This window comes from Pholcus phalangioides, unplaced genomic scaffold (genome assembly GCF_987345545.1).
Source record: "Pholcus phalangioides strain wild (caught in Gottingen) unplaced genomic scaffold, Ppha-v1.0 ptg000007l_1, whole genome shotgun sequence".
Lineage (NCBI taxonomy): Eukaryota > Metazoa > Arthropoda > Arachnida > Araneae > Pholcidae > Pholcus > Pholcus phalangioides.
The window spans coordinates 13183913-13202437 of NW_028301600.1; the positions used below are offsets into that span (position 1 = coordinate 13183913).

At 35.2% G+C, this 18525-nt stretch overlaps 1 protein-coding gene across 1 annotated transcript in view; it reads right to left on the minus strand.

Annotated features, from left to right (window-relative positions):
• Positions 1–18525, minus strand: part of LOC149084942 (uncharacterized) — a 40707-nt gene that overhangs the window by 7036 nt on the left and 15146 nt on the right. Inside the window, exon 2 of the mRNA XM_089233869.1 lies at positions 11138–11281. Within this exon, the coding sequence (XP_089089995.1) occupies positions 11138–11281 (144 nt within the window). The remainder of the gene's footprint in view (positions 1–11137; positions 11282–18525) is intronic.

The window sequence follows — 18525 nt, forward strand, 5'->3', positions numbered from 1 at the left end:
ACACTATGAAAGTGTGACAAAAGATCTTTTATAAAACTTAAAAAATTCAACCAATAAGCGTATTGATTTACGTTCGAGCGAATGTAACCGACAGGCTCATTGGTCATTCTTCAGGCTCATTTCTTCATTATATCCTCATTATGCGGGTAGTTAATGATAATCACAACAGTAGTGAAGACGGGAATTACCCACCTCTGACTTGGGTGGCTTTTTCAATTGACACTAAATTACGGGGCAAATTAAAATGTGTTCTAATAAATGCCAGGAGCTTGGGTAATAAGAAAGATCTTTTAGAAACTAAGATAGCTGTGGAGGGCCTGAATCTTATAGCCATTACAGAATTTTGGGCAAACGACGGAGATCGGCATCGGATAGGAAACGGGGTGGAGTGTTGATATACGTGAAATCATGTTTGAAGGCTAGAGAGTGTAACGTGCAAACTATATATGGGTTGAGCTTGAAAACAAAAGGCGTCATAAACTTATTGTTGGGGTTTGTTACAATCCACCAAAAAGGATCCAAATAGGGATCCAAACATCATGATGAAATTTCCTACATATGTAAGCATAAGAGGGTTATAATACTAGATGATTTCAATTATCCGTGTATAGATTGGGAGAATCTTTCAGCTAGAGATCAAGGACTTCCTTAAGTTGGTGCTCGATAATTTTTTGCATCAGTATGTATCAGAAGCCACTAGGGGTACTGCTGTTTTGGATTTAGTTCTCACCAGTTCCGAGGATCTTGCTGAATAAGTTTCTGTGGGGGACGAGTTTTCTTCCAGTGATCATCGTGTGTCGTCAGTTTTCTCTGTAACTTTTCTTCAGATGAGGTTGATAACAAAATACTGGTTCCTTGTTTTTTCGGAGAACTAACTTTGATGTTTTGAGAGAAAGGTTAGCGGAAGTTTTCAAAGACCGGTTGCAATCAGTCGGGGTGGTAAGTCAATGGGAAGAATTTAGTACAAAGCTATCTTCTGTTTTCATGACATTATTCTCGTTGTTCAAAAAAAGCGTGTTTGCACATTGCGACCCAATGGTTAACGGATAACGTACGTAACCTTTACCTTGAAAATAAAAGAGCATTGAGAGAGTATAAAAGTGGTCGAAGTGATCTGTCATTGTTTACTGATAAGTCGTTGAAGAAAGCGATAAGGGATAGTAAAAAGGAAGTTGAGTCTAGGTTGGCAGACAACATTCGTTCCGACCCAAAATCATTTTTTAGATACGCCAATAATAATGGATATTATTATGCCGCCAATAATGGATATAAGGGGACCGAACGCCCCCTCTCGATAGGAGGGTCTAGGGTAGAAAGCAAGTACGCATGTGTAGTGCTTTCAATGACTTTTTTGTGTCGGTTTTCAATATAGAATGCGATATTCAATGTACGGGTGTTGCATGGGGTAATAAAATACTCAACGATATTCAAGTGGAAGATGTGGAGGTCCTAAATCTTCTAAAAAATGTATGTGTGAGCAAAGCACCAGATAATATCTATCCCAGGGTTTTCAGGGAATGCGCTAATGAATTGTTGGGGCCAGTCGCACAGATATACAGGAGTAGTGTTGCTGAGGGTATCGTTCCAAGGGGCTGGAAACTTGCTAATATTGTTACGATATTTAAAAAGGGTAGTAGAGAGGCTGTGACAAGTTATCGTTCAGTGAGTTTCATAAGCTTCCTCTCGAAAATTTTAGAAATTATTATCAAAAGGCAGTTGGTGAAGTGGACAGAAGAGAATAATATATTGTCAGATAATCAGCATGGGTTCAGGAAGAGGAGAAGTCATGTGTGACTAGCCTCCTTTGCTTCTATGATCACGTGACTAAGGCTTTGGGTGAGGTCAAAAATGTAGATGTTGTTTACCTTAATTTCCAGAAGGCATTCGATCGGGTCCAACATGGTAAACTCCTGAAATGTTTACACTAGATTGGGATGGGGACAACTTGCTGATTTGGATAGAATCGTGGCTAAGAGATAGGTTGCAACGAGTTATGGGTTGTCGCCCCATACTTTTTTCACTTTTTATCGATAAACTCGATCAGGGTATCGATGGGATTGCTAGCAAATTCACAGATGACGTGAAGCTAATGGGGGTAATCGGGAATCAAAGCGATAGGGACTTGCCCCAGAGCAACTTAATCAGGATTGCAGCATGGGCAAATGAATGGAGCATGACGTTTAGCGTTGGCAAGTGCATGGTCGCTTACTTTGGTTCGAACAACCCACGGTTCTATTACGAGTTGAATGGTGTCACTATCCCGAATGCAGCTAGGGCGACTGATTTGGGAATTCTCATTGACGAGCGGCTTAGGTTTTCTGAACATTGTTCAGCGGTGGTGAAAAAAGCGAATAGAATGCTTGGTCTCATTTTCAAAAAGGTCTCTTCTCGTTCTCGTAAAGTCATTCTTCCGCTTTTCCGAGGCTTGGGTCGTGCTGGACTGGAGTATGCTGCAAGGTTTTGGAGACCATACTTACAGAGGAACATAGACTTGGTTGAAGGGGTGCAGAGAAGAGCTACGCGTGTCCTTATTGGCACACGGGGATTGAGTTATGAGGAAAGACTTCATTTTTGAAATATGTTTACATTGGATGAGCGCAGATGTCGGGGAGATATGATCGAAGTGTTCAAAATTTTTAACGGGATGGATAGGGTGGACCATGAACTTTTAGTACACCGCCAATCGACTGCTTTTACAAGGGGACACCGGTATCGATTGGTGAGGGACAATTCTAGGTTATGGTGTCGCAGGGAATTTTTCTCTAATAGGGTTGTCAATAAATTGAATAGCTTACCCCCGAGGGTAGTAAATTCTAACACAATTGACACGTTTAAAAAGAAATACGATACTGCTTATAATTTTTTTTATTTATGTGCTGTTTTTAATTGGGTGCTGTATTTTAGTAATATATGACATCCATACTCGATATAGGCATCTTTTTCTCAGCCACCTCGTTGGGCATTTTGCCTGTTGTGGCCTTGCATTTGTCCTGATATATTCATTAATTCACGATAAAAGTTTTGACAAAAGTTCTTTTATAAAACTTGAAGAATGCAACCAATGAGCCTATTGGTTACATTCGCTCGAACGTACCTGATACAATTATTGGTTGCATTTTTCAAGTTTTGTAAAAGGTATTTTATCAAACTTTTATAGTGTAATCCCGACCTTAGATGGAAAACTCAAGAGGAGTTCGTAAAGGTTCGAATTGTCCAAAATTATAATTAGCCAAATTTTACTGTACTTGAATGGCCCCAAAATGCTAACATTATAAATTTTTCTAGGAGATGGCTTTGTGACGAGGTTTGATCTTTAAAAATGCGCACAATCGACAAAAATTTCTCTAGAGAGATATTTGATTTCATATTATCCGTAGATTTCAGTGCATTTAAACCGGGTTAAATGGGGTTACTTAATACAAAACAAACCTTTTACCACGCACGTAAATAAAACAAAAACTATAGACACTGTGTCTTATTATCTTGTGCAAGTGGAAAAAGTTAGCATTTTTTATATTATTATTATAATCGATGTGACTCTCTCTCCATATATTACTAATTAGAATCAATAGAGGGGCTTCAAAGAAAAAGAGAGAGAGAGAGAGAAGTATTGACACATTGGAATGCGGATGTTTTTGTTTCTTGTATTTGGCATTTATGTTTCTAAACGTTTACGTTTGACTTGACTTCCGTTTTATTGCGCGTTTATTCATCGAATTAACGAGGTTTCCAAAGTTCATTCAGTTTTTTTTCCTTCAAAAGAAACAGTTTCATTCACAAATAATTCTACTGACTTAGCCAATTTTATTTTCGACGGAGAATCACACGCTACAACGCATGCGTATGTATTAGATGATCCAGAGCTGCTCTTACGGGTGTGCTAGATGCGACCGCACTGGGCCCCGCGGATTCAGAGGACCCACGCGCTTACGGTAATAGAAATGAAAAAAATTAGGGCTGGTCCGATTAGTCGATTAATCCGGTCGGTTAATCGATCAATTGTTAATTTCAGTTAAAAATTTTAGTTGAGTTAATCAACTCGATCAATGCGATTAAAGTTCGATTAAAATTTTTATCAAAAGTTAGTAATTTAACTTGATTTATTTAACGATCCGATTAGATATTTTGATTTATGTACCTATATACAGTGAAACATCGATACAACGGTACTCGATATAACGATAAATCCTCTAAACTCCAATAAACTCCTCTCGATACAACGACATCCTTTACTACATTAAATCTCTCTATAACGATATTTTTGAGCATATTTCGAAACCGCTCTCTCTACAACGATATTTTTTTATATTTCACTCAAAATCACCTTCAAATACATTTTGAAATTCCTTATCAGTTTTTGTTCTCTCGAGGGTGTTTAATAGCACATTGGCACTTTTTACTATCTACCCACCAAAATTGCTAATGAAGTTGCCGTGAACTTATTTTGTGCGTAGTACACGATAGCGTTGTGCGGTAAACAACTTTACAGACTAAAAAAACAATTAACTGAATTTTATCGACTAATTAATTAGAATTTTTTGCTGCAAATAAATACTTATGAATGCATTGTATGGTGGCACTAACAACGTCAATTCAAAAGACTTGTCAACAACAGCATAAATTTGGCGGTGTGACTAATGATAATTCTACATCTCGATTTAACAATATTTTTTCTTGGTCCATAGAGTATCGTTATATCGAGGTTTCACTGTATTATACTTCGGACAAGTGACCGTATTTAAGAATATTTGAATCAATATTTTTATCAAATTTTTCGGCGATCCGACAAAAATTGTTGATTTTAGTTTAAAATTAAATTTGATGAGAGTTTTAGGCTGGTATTACACTATAAAACTTCGATAAAAATTATTTTATATAACTTGAAAAATGTAACCAATAAACACATCTGTTACATTCGAGCGAACTTAACTAATCCGCCTATTGGTTGCATTTTTCAAGTTTTATAAACGAACTTTTATAAAACTTTTATAGTGTAATCCCGGCCTAAGACCAAAATTTATTGTCCCCACTATGAACAAGTTTTCCGTATTTTTAGAAGCATCACAAGTAACATTTGGGAGGAGTTTCTAAGAAAACTAGCTACATAATATGATCAAAAGGTAGTTTCGAAATCATTGACTAACCTAAAATAACCGATTTTTTAAAGAAACGGCAAGATCCAAGTGAAAATTAAGGGAAGTGAAAATTAAGGGTTTTGACAAAATATGTTCAATTAATACTATATGGTCACGAAAAATATTCGATTGAAATTCTATTAGTCAGTCGATTGATTGATTAAAAATTTTTGATTAACCAGTTAAAAATTTTAATCGATTCCCAGCCCCTATATGTAAATTTTTTAGTAATTAAAACAAGGTGTCTGAGCTTCATCTAAGAAAGTAAAAAATTTATATCACGGAAACTTATTCGTCTCGCAAAGGAAACTCCATCACCCAGGGTAAATATAAATGCATTTTTGTGTTTCTTGTTGTGGGCCAATGTAGGGTAACCAGATTCCAATACTGACAAAGGAGGACGCCATCGTGTGCACCCTTTTTAATGTCCCTGTTCCTAATTTTACAACAGATGGCGCCACTAGGAATCATTCCTCCCTCCCCCCCCCCCTTTGTGCTTCAGAATGTAAGAGATATCACCTCCCACCTTCCCTTCGCCATAGGCGAAGATAGACATGTGAAAGGCTGAGGGGACATGATAATGAAAGCTGGGGGCATGATGATAATGATGAAGCCATTCAGGCATACACAGGCTCTGTAACGCTGCTCCCCCCCCCCCCCCCGTCACCTTTCACTACACGGCACTGGATGTTGTAGAGCAAAGAATGGTATTCTTAAAAGGATGTTGAGGTTTTCTTCTTCTGAGTCGTTTTTTCGGACTGTCTTTTTCATATCCTCTGGAGCAGGCCGCAACTAGAGGGGAGTAGGCGGGTCTGGTGCCCCGGGCGCTGGACCAGAGGGGGCGCAAATTTCACCCTTCAACCTAGCCTTCAACATGACGAGGGGGTGACAAAATGCTTGCTTATCCAGGCCGACCAACCATCTAGTTGCGGCCCTGTCATGGAGCAAGCTGGCTCGTGGTTAGATAGCTAAGTATCCGCTGCCCTGCTTGCAACTTGAGTTTTTGTATTCTGGAAATTTTGATAGTAATTGGTGAATGTGTGAAAACATGTGGAAAAAACACACACACAAACACTCATATCCACGAAGACAGAAAAAAAAAATAATTACGGAAACCTGAAAAGAGAGGAGGACAAAAGGGTAGAATTTTCTAAAACTTAGGAGAACGCTTGAAATGGCATCAAAAAGGAGGACGTCTGGTAACCCAAGGCCAATGGCACCTATGCCCCGAATTAAACAGGTGGCCCAAAATTATTGCATGCTTCTTCAATTCTCATGTAGAATTTTTTTTAATAATCCTGAAATTTCATTAATTCTGGAATTATTTCTTCCATTAGTTCTGAATTTTTATTGGGGTGTGCTAATATTTTCTTTCAAATATTTTTCTTATTTTTAATTTATCAATCCTAAATTTTCATTAGTTTACAAATTATTTCTTTCATTGGGTCTTAATTTTCATTAATATTGGAATTATTCTTTTTCATTAGGTCTTAATACTCTCATTATACGTATATAGTTTTGGAATTATTTCTTTCTTAGTTCAAAATTTTCTTACATTCTGAATTTTCATCAGTTCAAATTTTCATTAATTTTTGTATTAACCCAAGCCAGTGGTTCTCAAACTTTTGTTACCCAAGGCTCCCTTTTCCCAATTCATGGTCCATCTGCTGCTCCCCAGAATATAGTCCTGCAGATTATAAAATAATATAAAAGAACCGCTATAAACCACTTCAAAGCATAAATAAGCACATAAATTAATATCTCCAGATCGTCGCATGTCTTTGACAAATGTTGGCGAAACACCTAGGAGCCGCAACGCACACTTTGAGAAACACTGCTTTACGCAACACAACAGAAATCACTAAACCCCCTTCAAAATATAATTTTTTAATGAAGTAGGCTTTTTTTCCGATTTTTAGCAAGAACAAACTAAGGAGTATAGTGAAAATTTGTCCATTGAGATATCAACTTTAAAAAATATCTGGGCTTGTCAATGCTAAAATAAGAGGCTTTTAAATAGGCGAGAAATCTCGTCAATGCCATTAAAAGGGTTAATTTCATTTATATTTCTGTGTACATAATTTTTTTTTTTTTGCATGGATATTTAATTTTTCAGCATTTCTGTGCATTCTGAAATGACACATGAATTTTTGAATGTCGATTACCCTTCCCCTCCGAAACTGTTTAGACGTCCCTGCAATGACCTCGCAATTATTTTCGCACCGGGCCCCGCGACTGGTAAGGGCTGCTCTGGGATAATCATTAAAATTGTGCATTAATCTCTTCTAAATATTTTCCGTTCATGAAGCAAATGATATACAGTTAAACTTGGTTATCACGATACGATACCTCGGTCGTAATGTGAATGGTAGTTCCTGACGATTCCCACCAGGTCTAGACATACAATGTTTATTGTAAGGCCCGATGTGACTTTAAAACGCATAACAACCCCCGACACCTCTTTTTCTTTGTATAACACACAAAATGTTAATTTTGTGTGTTATACAAAGTATGTAACAAAAAGAAAATTTTTTTGATGCAGTATGTAAAACTGTTTTTAAATTGCATTCCTCTTGCCATAAATTTTTTTATGAGTGTATCCAGTATTATATTAATCTTATCCGTTCAATATTTTGTTGTTTATACTAATTTTACTATTTTACCACACACCCCAACTCCGGCCACATTGCTGTACGCAATTTAATGCCATTTACGAGTTGGGTTGGATTTTACTAGCATCTACCAGAATGAGACATTTTTTTCTTGACACTCCTTGGTAAATTTTTTTACCTCATATTTTTTGTACAGTCGAACCCCGTTCTGCGGACGCAATAAAAGGTTTACTATATCCAAATTTTGTGAAACATTGAAGTTAGTCAAATAGGTGTTCAGTTGGGACCACTAAAAAAGTTCACTATATAACACCGAGAGTTCACTACATAACACCGAGAGTTCACTATATAACACCGAGAGTTCACTACATAACACCGAGAGTTCACTATATAACACCGAGAGTTCACTACATAACACCGAGAGTTCACTACATAACACCGAGAGTTCACTATATAACACCGAGAGTTCACTATATAACACCGAGAGTTCACTATATTCCGGGTTAACTATAGCCAGGTTCGACTGTGTAGTTATTCCCTTTACCGTAGTGAGTAGAATTATCTTCAAATTCCAAATTCACCGAGATATTAGTTATTGAAATTTTCAATTTTTGCTGTTTCTAACGCGTCCTTTCGAAGTCTAGAATTTTTTGAGACAATTATTTTAGCACGTAAAGGTGGCAAAAATCAAGGAATTCAATCACCGCATTTCGGCAAATGTTTATTAAATTACGTGATAAATGTCTTTTAGCACAGCAATGTAAATTGCAAATTTTAATAATTGACATTTTTAATTGGACGCCGTATAAAAATGGTAATTTTTATATTTTCGATAACTATTATTATAAGGTATACGTCTATCAAAGCGAATTTTCATTTTTTTTACTGATCATTTTTTTAATATTTAATTTTAATTCTAAAATCAACCGAAGAATTTTTTTCCCTTTCGTACAGCCTTCGTGAAACACCCTGCACAGGCTGTCCCAAATTGTTTGCACACAGGGATGGGCCCAGGTATTTTGCGGTCCGGTGCAAGAATAGCATCGCGGCCATTTAAACCGGTTTCCCATTTACTCAATGACCGTGTGCACCCTGGTACAGCCAGGTTTACATTGGCATGCGAGAATGGCTATCAAACTAAATATTTCATGGCAATAAAAAAATCATTCGCCAATAAATTTGAACATTAGTGCCTGTTACCCAGCGAAAAAATTGCAAGTATGCACCAGAACCACTGCTCTACAATATCTGTATGCAGGAAAGAAAAAGGAGATCTTAGTGTAAGGGTTGTCGGGGCTAGAGAACTAATTATCTACCCAGAGCCGCAACTAGATACTCTTTCAGCACCCGCAAGCATAAATTTTGCATCCCTCGAGAGATTTTCAATTAAGTAGTTAGAAGAAGAATTTTGCGTCCCTTTCTGTGTAATTAAAATATTTTCATCCTGTTTTGCGGCACCTAAAATTTAGCGGCCCGATGCGGCCGCGCCTTGCGCACCGGGTTAAGTCCGGCCCTGTTTGCACAGCGGATATCTCTGCAACCGTTGGCTTTGGAAACATAATTTCAATTTCAAAAACTTGCTAATGACGTGCGGTTATTCAAATGTTTTAAATTTCTCAAGAAGTCTTATTCATAACAAAACTAAAGAATTTTTCTTTTTATACGATCTCCATGTGCTAAAAGTTTCAATTATTGAAACGTAGATCCCGCTCTGAAAAGCCACAAAAAATTTCATATTTTTAAATTAAACATTTATTGAGTTATTATATATGTAAAATCACTGTTTTTTTTTTGGCAACTTATCACTGTGTTGGTTCAAAAGTAGTCATTTTTGGAGACTGGACACATAGAATGTGTGTGAACTCCACCATTTTTTTTTTCATTCACAATATATAATTTTTTATAATTTGTTATTTTGCTTTTCGACAATTATTCTGACAATTACATAATTTTCACAACTTTGAATTTATTGACGTTTGCAATTTGTGAACCAAACCCTCAATCATATTGGTGATAAATGCTTAAAAGTCAAATAACTCCATTAATATTGCATTTAAAAACATGCAAATTTTTGTAAATGACTATTCAGAGTCGCATTTATATATATATATATATATATATATATATATATATATATATAAATGGAAGTTTTAGCCCATAGGGTCTATATAAAAAGTCAATTTTCGTACTTTTCAAGTATACGACCACTTGGAAAGTTTTAAGACATTTTGAGGAACTGTACGTTATTTGAAAACTATTTTGTAATTGAAAGTAAGTTTCTAAAGAGTCAACGGTTGCAAAGATATGTGCAAACACTTTGAGATGGACTGTATAGTCATTCGCCAGATTCTGAAACTTGCGAAGGAAAAAACACAATTTTTGCTCTATTTCTATAGATCAAAAAATAACAGATTGTGTTTGCACCATGCATCCATAGCCAGCAGATAAGCTGATGTCAAGCCAAATGTTTTTAATTACTAATCAAAAGCGTTTACATGTTCTACCAGTCCAACCATTGACGTACGCAAAGGGGGAGTTTTGATAGGCCACTTTGTAGATTACTGTTCCACCAAAGCTGCTTTCGTGATGAATAATGCTATCAAATTCCAAGGACTCTATTCGCTTCGTTAGTTTATTTATTCTAATTTATACGCGAAATAGCTTTATTGTGAGAATTTATCGATAGACAAGAAACAAATCGTTCCCCATGTTGATAAGATACGAAAACTAATATATGTTTATATATATATAAGATACGAAAACTAATATATGTATGTGTGTGTGTGTGTGTGTGTGTATATATATATAAGCCTAAAAAAAATTGAATAAAGCCACACAAACGATGGCTCATCTAATAAAGCAGCAATAGGAAAATAGGTACATTACAAGCGATGCGCAGAGTCCATAAAATTTTGCAATTTTATGATCCTCTCCACGTTTTTTTCTTCTGTAATTTGCGGTTTCCTCGGACTTTGAACTAATAAATTAAAATAAAAGATAAAGATATGGATCGTTGTCTGGGCTAGACAACTGACGCAATCCTCCGGTAACCCCCGTAGTCCAAAGTCATCATCAAAAACTCGACAAATTCCTAAAAGTCTAGTATTAGGCCTATATGCACTGCTTTTCAAAAGTTAATCATGCGATGCATATTCGTAAATAGTGAGTATTTGTAAGTTTGAAGGTTTGTAGCACATTATGTAACTAGTAATTGCATTAATTTTTCTTTTAGTCACGAAATGCCTTGTGCAGTCTTTACGGGTATATTTTAATTTTGTTTCGCTTGTGTAATACTTGGAATAAAAGATAAAAAATGTAATCGAAAATATGAATCTCCATTTTTCACTAAAAAATTCTAGAAGAAAATATCTCTATCTCTAGAGCTCTTACGATTGGCATCATCCAAAGCAGCTTGAGCAAGGGTAGAAAATGATGGAACTTTCACTTCATGGTGATTCGTCAGATGAAACGATGGCTGAAAAGGTGATGAAGAAGACGATGACTCTTTCAACACGTTCGAAGAATCTACGTAATCTGTAATGAAAAAGATCACGTTATTTATACTGTATCATGCAATCGAAAAAATACCACAGTTTTAAGCCATATCGTGTGAATATCTAAATAATCAACATATTGAAGTTTTTGAGTTGAAAGTGGTTGAAATTTTTGGATTGTCCGCTACACTGGTCTTTCGCAGGTTTTGAGTATACACTAATAAAATAATGATGAGCATGTTGGCAGTCACAACAAAACAGGTAAAGTCGCCAAAAATACAAGGTCAACTGGTAAAGTGATAACTACGTAATGCAAAAATTCAATATATTTATAATATGTATTTTCATCAGCATTTTGGATGCATCAAAACTGAAGCGAAGAAAAACGTTGATGTTATAGAGAGCTACCATGTAATAAAGTGGACACCTAAGTTAAAGACGGTATTTTTGGTTGGTCCCTCAGGCCAGAATTTTAGATTGTCTCTTCTTTCTAAATTATTAAATTGTTTGATCTAGTGGGGAGAAGGTATTGTGTGAAGTTTAGTAGTTTTATGTAGTTTCTTCTAGTCTAGGTAGGGTGGATGGATTTGATGGGCTGGGGAAGGTGTTGCTACTTTTCCAACAGATACCCTTTACGTCAGAGGTTCCGTAAGGAATATTAACGTGGGTATCTGTCTGGTAGTTCAAGTTCAAGTCTGGGTATTGTGTGAAAAATAGGAAATTGTGTAACTTTTCCGAACAAGATTTAACCGTGTATGACACTGACGTTTACCTACATTGCATACTCTCTTGAAGCATAAGCGTTCAAAGTGTGACCACTTTTCGTTACGCTACCTAAACAGGACAATAATGGGGGGTAGGGGGAGGTAATACATAATGGTGGCATTGTTGTACTTATCTGGCTTAAAACTGATTTTACCAGACCCGTCACTCTTCTTGTTATTGGGCTAAAATAGCCTATATAATAGCGTTTCTCCACCTATGGTCCACGACGATAGCATAAGTGGTCTGCAGGTAGACTTCATAATTTGATTCTAACTGAATGAGAAAAATTATTTATTTGTTGTAATTGATATTAATAACATCTATATGGGTTCAAATAAAAACTGTACCTTCATATTTAGGTACACCATACACCATCAAGGAAATTGCGATCCTAAATACAGGATATCACCAATTGTCAAAAGATGCAATTAGTGCTAATTAACCTACTGCAAAAATGGGTGAAGGGTGCGAAAATAAAGGGCTTCTACAAATCCCTGTAAACAAAAATTTATTTGACGAAAACAAAAAAATTCAAATATCTAGATGACCATATTTCATCGAGAAAAATAAGAACTGAGGTTTTGAACACGGTAAAATACGGAACGTTGTCAATTGTCATCAAAAACGTTGCCATAAGCTGACAAAATCTCCTATTGTAGTTAAAATCACTGAAAAATTGAGGAAAAAAAAACGTTGTGTATAAACCAGACAGATATGTAAGATGAATATTTGCATTTATAACTATAACAAACTATCGCAATAAGTTATGAAAACAACGTTTATTCACAATTTTAGTAAACATTACAAATTCAAGTAAACATCGTTGAAATAACGGACAAATGCATAAAACAATTCGGAACAACTAAAAATACAGCATTGTCCCGTAACACTAGTGGTCCGTCAAATTGTTTCAGACATTTTACAGGTCCTTGGGTTCAGAAATGTTGCTTATAACATTCACCCAGTTAGGCCAGAGAAACTTTAAAACAGATAGTTCGTATAACATAAGTAAAAATAATTGTGCTTAACAATTTTGAATGAGCCAAAAAACTATCAGTTACATTGATTGTTACGTTTTTGATCAATAGAAATTAAACGACAGTAACGAAGAAAAAGTGAAATGCTGTAATACAGAGAGAGAAAAAAGATGAACACATCTTTCCTGTCATTTCTAGGTTATTTACAGAAATTCATTTTACATATTCCATCGATTATAGTGTGAAATTCAAGTGAAATAAGCGTTTAAATGAAATGTTACCCAAAGTACCGTTAGTAAATAAATAGTGTTAAAAATTACTCAGTCCCTTCTGGAGAGAAAAGACTATAAAAAATTGAGGATTGATGATAGAACGCCCTTCAAATGCCGGGACCACCCAATAGACCTCCTAGTAGGCGTAACCTGTTTAGGAACCGTTAATTTGTGCCGCTAGAAAAATCTACCAGATCTAATTATGGTTTGTTTGGGGAATATAACAGATCCTCCTCCTCACATTTTCTATAGAGAAATACTCTTATTAGAACTTATTTAGTTCATGTTTATATTAATTAATTAATGTCAAGCTTTGATCACATACTACACTGCTCAAAACAGTTAGATGATATGTATTATTTATTTAGATTTATTAAATTCATTTTGTTTAATTTATTAACATTTAGTTGATCAACTCTTGCGACAAAACTCTTTGTTAGGCCAGGAAAAATCCAGGCACCAGGTTGCCATGGAAAGTAAAAAATTGGTACTGGCGCCTAAAATTTTCTTTGTGTAGTTACTAAATTGCAGGCTGAGATCAGAAAAAAATGTTTGGAATTTATAGCAGCATATCTGCCAACATGGAAGAGTGACACTATGCCCTGAAAATAGCCGAAAGAGTCATTATTTTGGACCTTTTTCTTCGGGTAAAAAAATTTTAGAGCCTAAAAAACTTTTCTGGCGCCTAGATTTTTTTGCGATTTGTCCAGCCCTCCTCTTCGTGAATAATTAACAATGTTATTTATTATCAATTAAAATGATTAAAAATAACAATTAAATAAAAACTAAATTTCCCCTGATTGTTTGGAGCAGTGCAAATCTTATATTCATTGAGAATTCAAAATCCTTCGGGAACATCAGTAAGATCTGTACTGAGATTCTAGCCTCGTACAGGTCGTATGATGCATAGGAGGAGATAGACTTAAAAGTCTGGGGGGGAGGGCACGGTCATTATTGCTGGGGGCACGATGATGTTAATTCATATATACATATATACATTAGATCAGACGACTCCAACATTGACGCTGAGGGGGGGGGGGCAATGCCCCCCATGGCCCCCCGTATCTCCGTCCATGGTATGATGATATGAATTACGCGCGCGTTCGGTCATTGATTTTCAGGAGTAAATCTTGATTTATATAAAAATACTTCTTTTTAGCGGAGCAAAATACCCACATCTACAAAAACTATACAGTGTGTTCAATAAATTAACCGAAAAAATTAAAATTAGGGAGAGGTTTTTTCAATTGTTATATTAGACCACATCCTTGTACATAATTAATTAATTTTTAGTTTAACTGCCCGGAAATGGATTGTTTGGGTTAGTAGGGGCCAATCTTTCCTTCTCCATGCCAGAGCCTGGTTGCTTGTGTGTATTTTTTTTTTAAATACATTTTTCTACAAAGGGCTTGACCAATCTGTACAAATAAAGTATATACAATGTTTCCATGAGATAACTGATAGTATCAAAATCGTCAGTATTTCTAAAGCATGAATTCAAAATGGAGTTCTACTAATGAATAAATATTTATTTATCCAATGGGGCAATGCACGTATATTGGCTGTTGAAACAAAAAAAAACTGGGTGAGAATTTTATATAACTTGTTGTTTTAATTTAGTAAATATTTCTGCATTTAAAAAAGGGCCAGAAAAATGAGCTTTAATGAAAGCAGAAGAAAATTACTTTTTAACATTTAGTATTCATTTTAACCATTGATGGTGTTGTGTTTGAAGGACAGGAAGTAAAATATTTATTTTGTGTGTAACATATGGTGCTAGAGTAACTAATACTTTTTCAAATGCGTATGTGGTTTCAACTCTGCAAATAAAATACAACTGTTGGCAAATCTGACGGAACACATTTTGTTCCTGTGAGGCCGGATGCACGTTTCGCAATGAGTAACTACCCCGTTGATACCTACTTCATGGCTCCTCAGGGAGCCGTAATCGCGTATTCCAGTTCCGTATTTAGAATCAGTGATTTCTTTTATTATAGAGTTTGTGTCGTCGCACGTGTTTCCTATCAAACGAATTAACTACGCTGACTATTTTATTTTAAGTCAGCTTTTGCTAAACAATCACACTTTTATACAGTGGGATTAAAAACTCTTGGTACGGATCTTAAAGGGTGATATATCGCGCCTAAACAAGCCTTTTTTGTCATAAAATGTGCAGTCGAATCGTACGCCTTGGCGTACTCGTGGAGAGTGTATTACACTGTACAGAAACGCAAGTTCCATATTTTTTCTCGAAGGATTTGCTGCAATATGTGCCTTCTACCATCGATATCGTGCGATATTTGTTGAAACCATGATGAAGCAATATTGTTTGTCATTGATTTTTAATTGGGTTGCTGTATTTTTGAAATAGTATCGATTGGTAAGGGACAATTCTAGGTTATGGTGTCGCAGGGAGTTTTTCTCTAATAGGGTTGTTAGTAAATGGAATAGCTTACACTCGGAGGTAGTAAATTCTATTACAATTGGCACGTTTAAAAAGAAATACGATAAGGATGTTGGGTTAAATCGAGAAGCTATCCATACTTGAAATAAGACAACCATTAAGTATTCTTTATGGGCATTATATAATATTCTATCTTGTATATATACTATTTATAGTTTTTGTAATTGCCTTTTTATTAGAGTTGTTGTAATTTTGAAGTATAAATGACATCCATATTTGTTATGGACATCTTTTTCTCAGCTACCTAGTTAGGCATTTTGCCTGTTGTGGCCTTGTATTTGTATTTGAAGCAGGTGCACTTTTGCTGGGAAATGTGGAACTACTTGACCACTACATTTCTCCTCCGACGGATTGAGCGCGGTGGACCAATTGAAATAGGAGTTTGCACCTGGACTCTTCATATTCGACCACACCATTCCATGTAAAAAAAAAACAATTGGGTGCGTACTAAATACACTTTAGATGTATTCTTTCAACACTTAAAGTTTGTACACCCCTTCCCCCATATACGCACCAAGTTTTTGGTTCATTTTTTAATCAATATAAAAATTATATGGGAGGTAATTGAATTAAAGTGAAACCGTACGGCAAAGTATAGCTACAAATTATACGAATGTGAAATTTTGAATACAGTACTACGTTTGCATAAGACACGATAATGAATGCTTGAAAATGTGAATGTGAATGAAAGGAGTATACCTGTGTGGCTTGAAACAAATTTCTTGTTATCTGACTGAAGTTTTAGATGCAAGCTTATTTCTCTAAATTTAGCTCATTCAGGTTTTTTCGATACACCATAGAAAACGAAACATATAAATAGATGGTCGTGAAAAAATATTATGAATTTAATTTTGTGTTGATCAATATGTTAAAAAAAAATCTCTATGCATCCTGATATTCATCTAGAGATTTACGAATACAGTACTTTGTATTGAAAACTGCAGAAGACTATAGAAATAAGGCCTTCATTTTCCAGTATGACAATGTTTTTTCTTCTCACCGATTTAAAAAACTGACCGACTGGTTTTATGACAAAAATTTTAACATTTACTATAGACAACTAACAACCCGGACTTAAATCAAATCGAAATTCCATCGACTATCGTGAAAAAATACTTACAGAAAGAACGCTTTGAAAATGATAAGCAATTGAAAATGGTGGTACATTCAAATTGGAAAATAATACCAACGGGAACTCATATGATGAACTCACTCTGAAAAATTGATTTCAATTTGAAATTCTAAAAATTTTACGTGGTTACAGTCTTACACATTTTTTACCCTTTCTAGAGAAGAAAAACGTGTAAAAGATGAGAAAGAAAAACATTGTCGGCATCTACTACCATTCCAATACAGGAATCTCAAAATTTTCTCGCAGTTCTTAACGCTCTTCCACAAACTTATTTTTGTCATATTTCTTATTAATATGACTATCTCATTTATTTCGCTTACTATTTTCCTTCGAATTACAGAAGATATTTTAATTACGCACAGATATCCGAGGATTAAAACAAAATTTTTAGATCAATAAAGAAATCAGTTCTGATTTTTGAACTCTTTAGAATTCACAACCACCCTTTGAAAAGATGACGTTTCCCTTAAGACCTTGATCATCGTTGGCTGCGAAATTCTTGTTTTTTTCGTTCAAAGACCATGAATAAATATTATGGTATATGCGTTACCGTTTCTTGATTGATATGTCATTCTGCAAAAACGGGTCCTAGCATTTCCAAATAATTAAAAAGAGAATTGTTCAGCCCCCCTTAGATTATAGAGTAGAGAGCATTTTGTTCGAAAAACCAGTCGTTTCGGCATCTTTTGAATTTCAGAATTTAAATGATCCAATTTCAGACCCTACTTTGATAATAATGAAAAAGAAATTTCTTCATTTTTTTGGTCAGAAAGGAATAAAAAAAACCATCATTATGATTCTGGATATTGTCCACATCGTCGACTGCTATATATTTTGCTATTTCAATCTATTTTCCGAACTCTTATATAATTCTCTGAGATCTTCGAAAATGGCTAGTTTTCTGCCCGTTTTTGTAAATCAGGAACCATTTTCTATGATGCTATGTATATATATATATATATATATATATATATATATATATACATTGGTGTTTTTAATATTACTTCCTACATATTTTCTAACACGGAAATCATTTTTATATAAATGTTAAACTTTGGCAATTTTTTGGGTATCATACTTTTATTCCTATGAAAAATCTACACAATGAGAAAAAGAGGATCATCTCGGATTCGGCAAAAGCTACCGCCAACATGTCGCAATCTTGATTTTATATATAAGTGGGAAAATTTTCTGTAGTCAGCCATGGTCAGACTCCAGCGTGTCCGTAGCGTGAAATACCACCGAGCCGTAAAACGGATAATGACTACGTATATTCCATTTTAATTTCTATGAAGCCTTAGATTGAAATTATATTAATTAATTTTACTACTTTTTTTTTCACATATGAAAAATGCGAGCTTTTTAAGGCCTTATTAACAAACACGGAGACAGGACCGATTGTTTTTTGGAAGAGCCCCTTAGACAGGAATTTCAGTGAGCTCCCCCACGTTGATTTTCTTGTAAATTTATAGGGGAAAAAAATTAGAGCATAATGTCGATGCCTGAACTTCTCGACTAGGGTCTTGTCAATCCTACCCTCGTCTGGTATGTTTGCAGACTTTATAAAGGGTTACAAAATGCCTAAATCTGGTCCAACAGTCTCAGTATAAAAAAGTGTTTTTCCCCTTGAATGTAATGAGGAATTTAAAACACACAAGTTGATAAAGTTCTTTC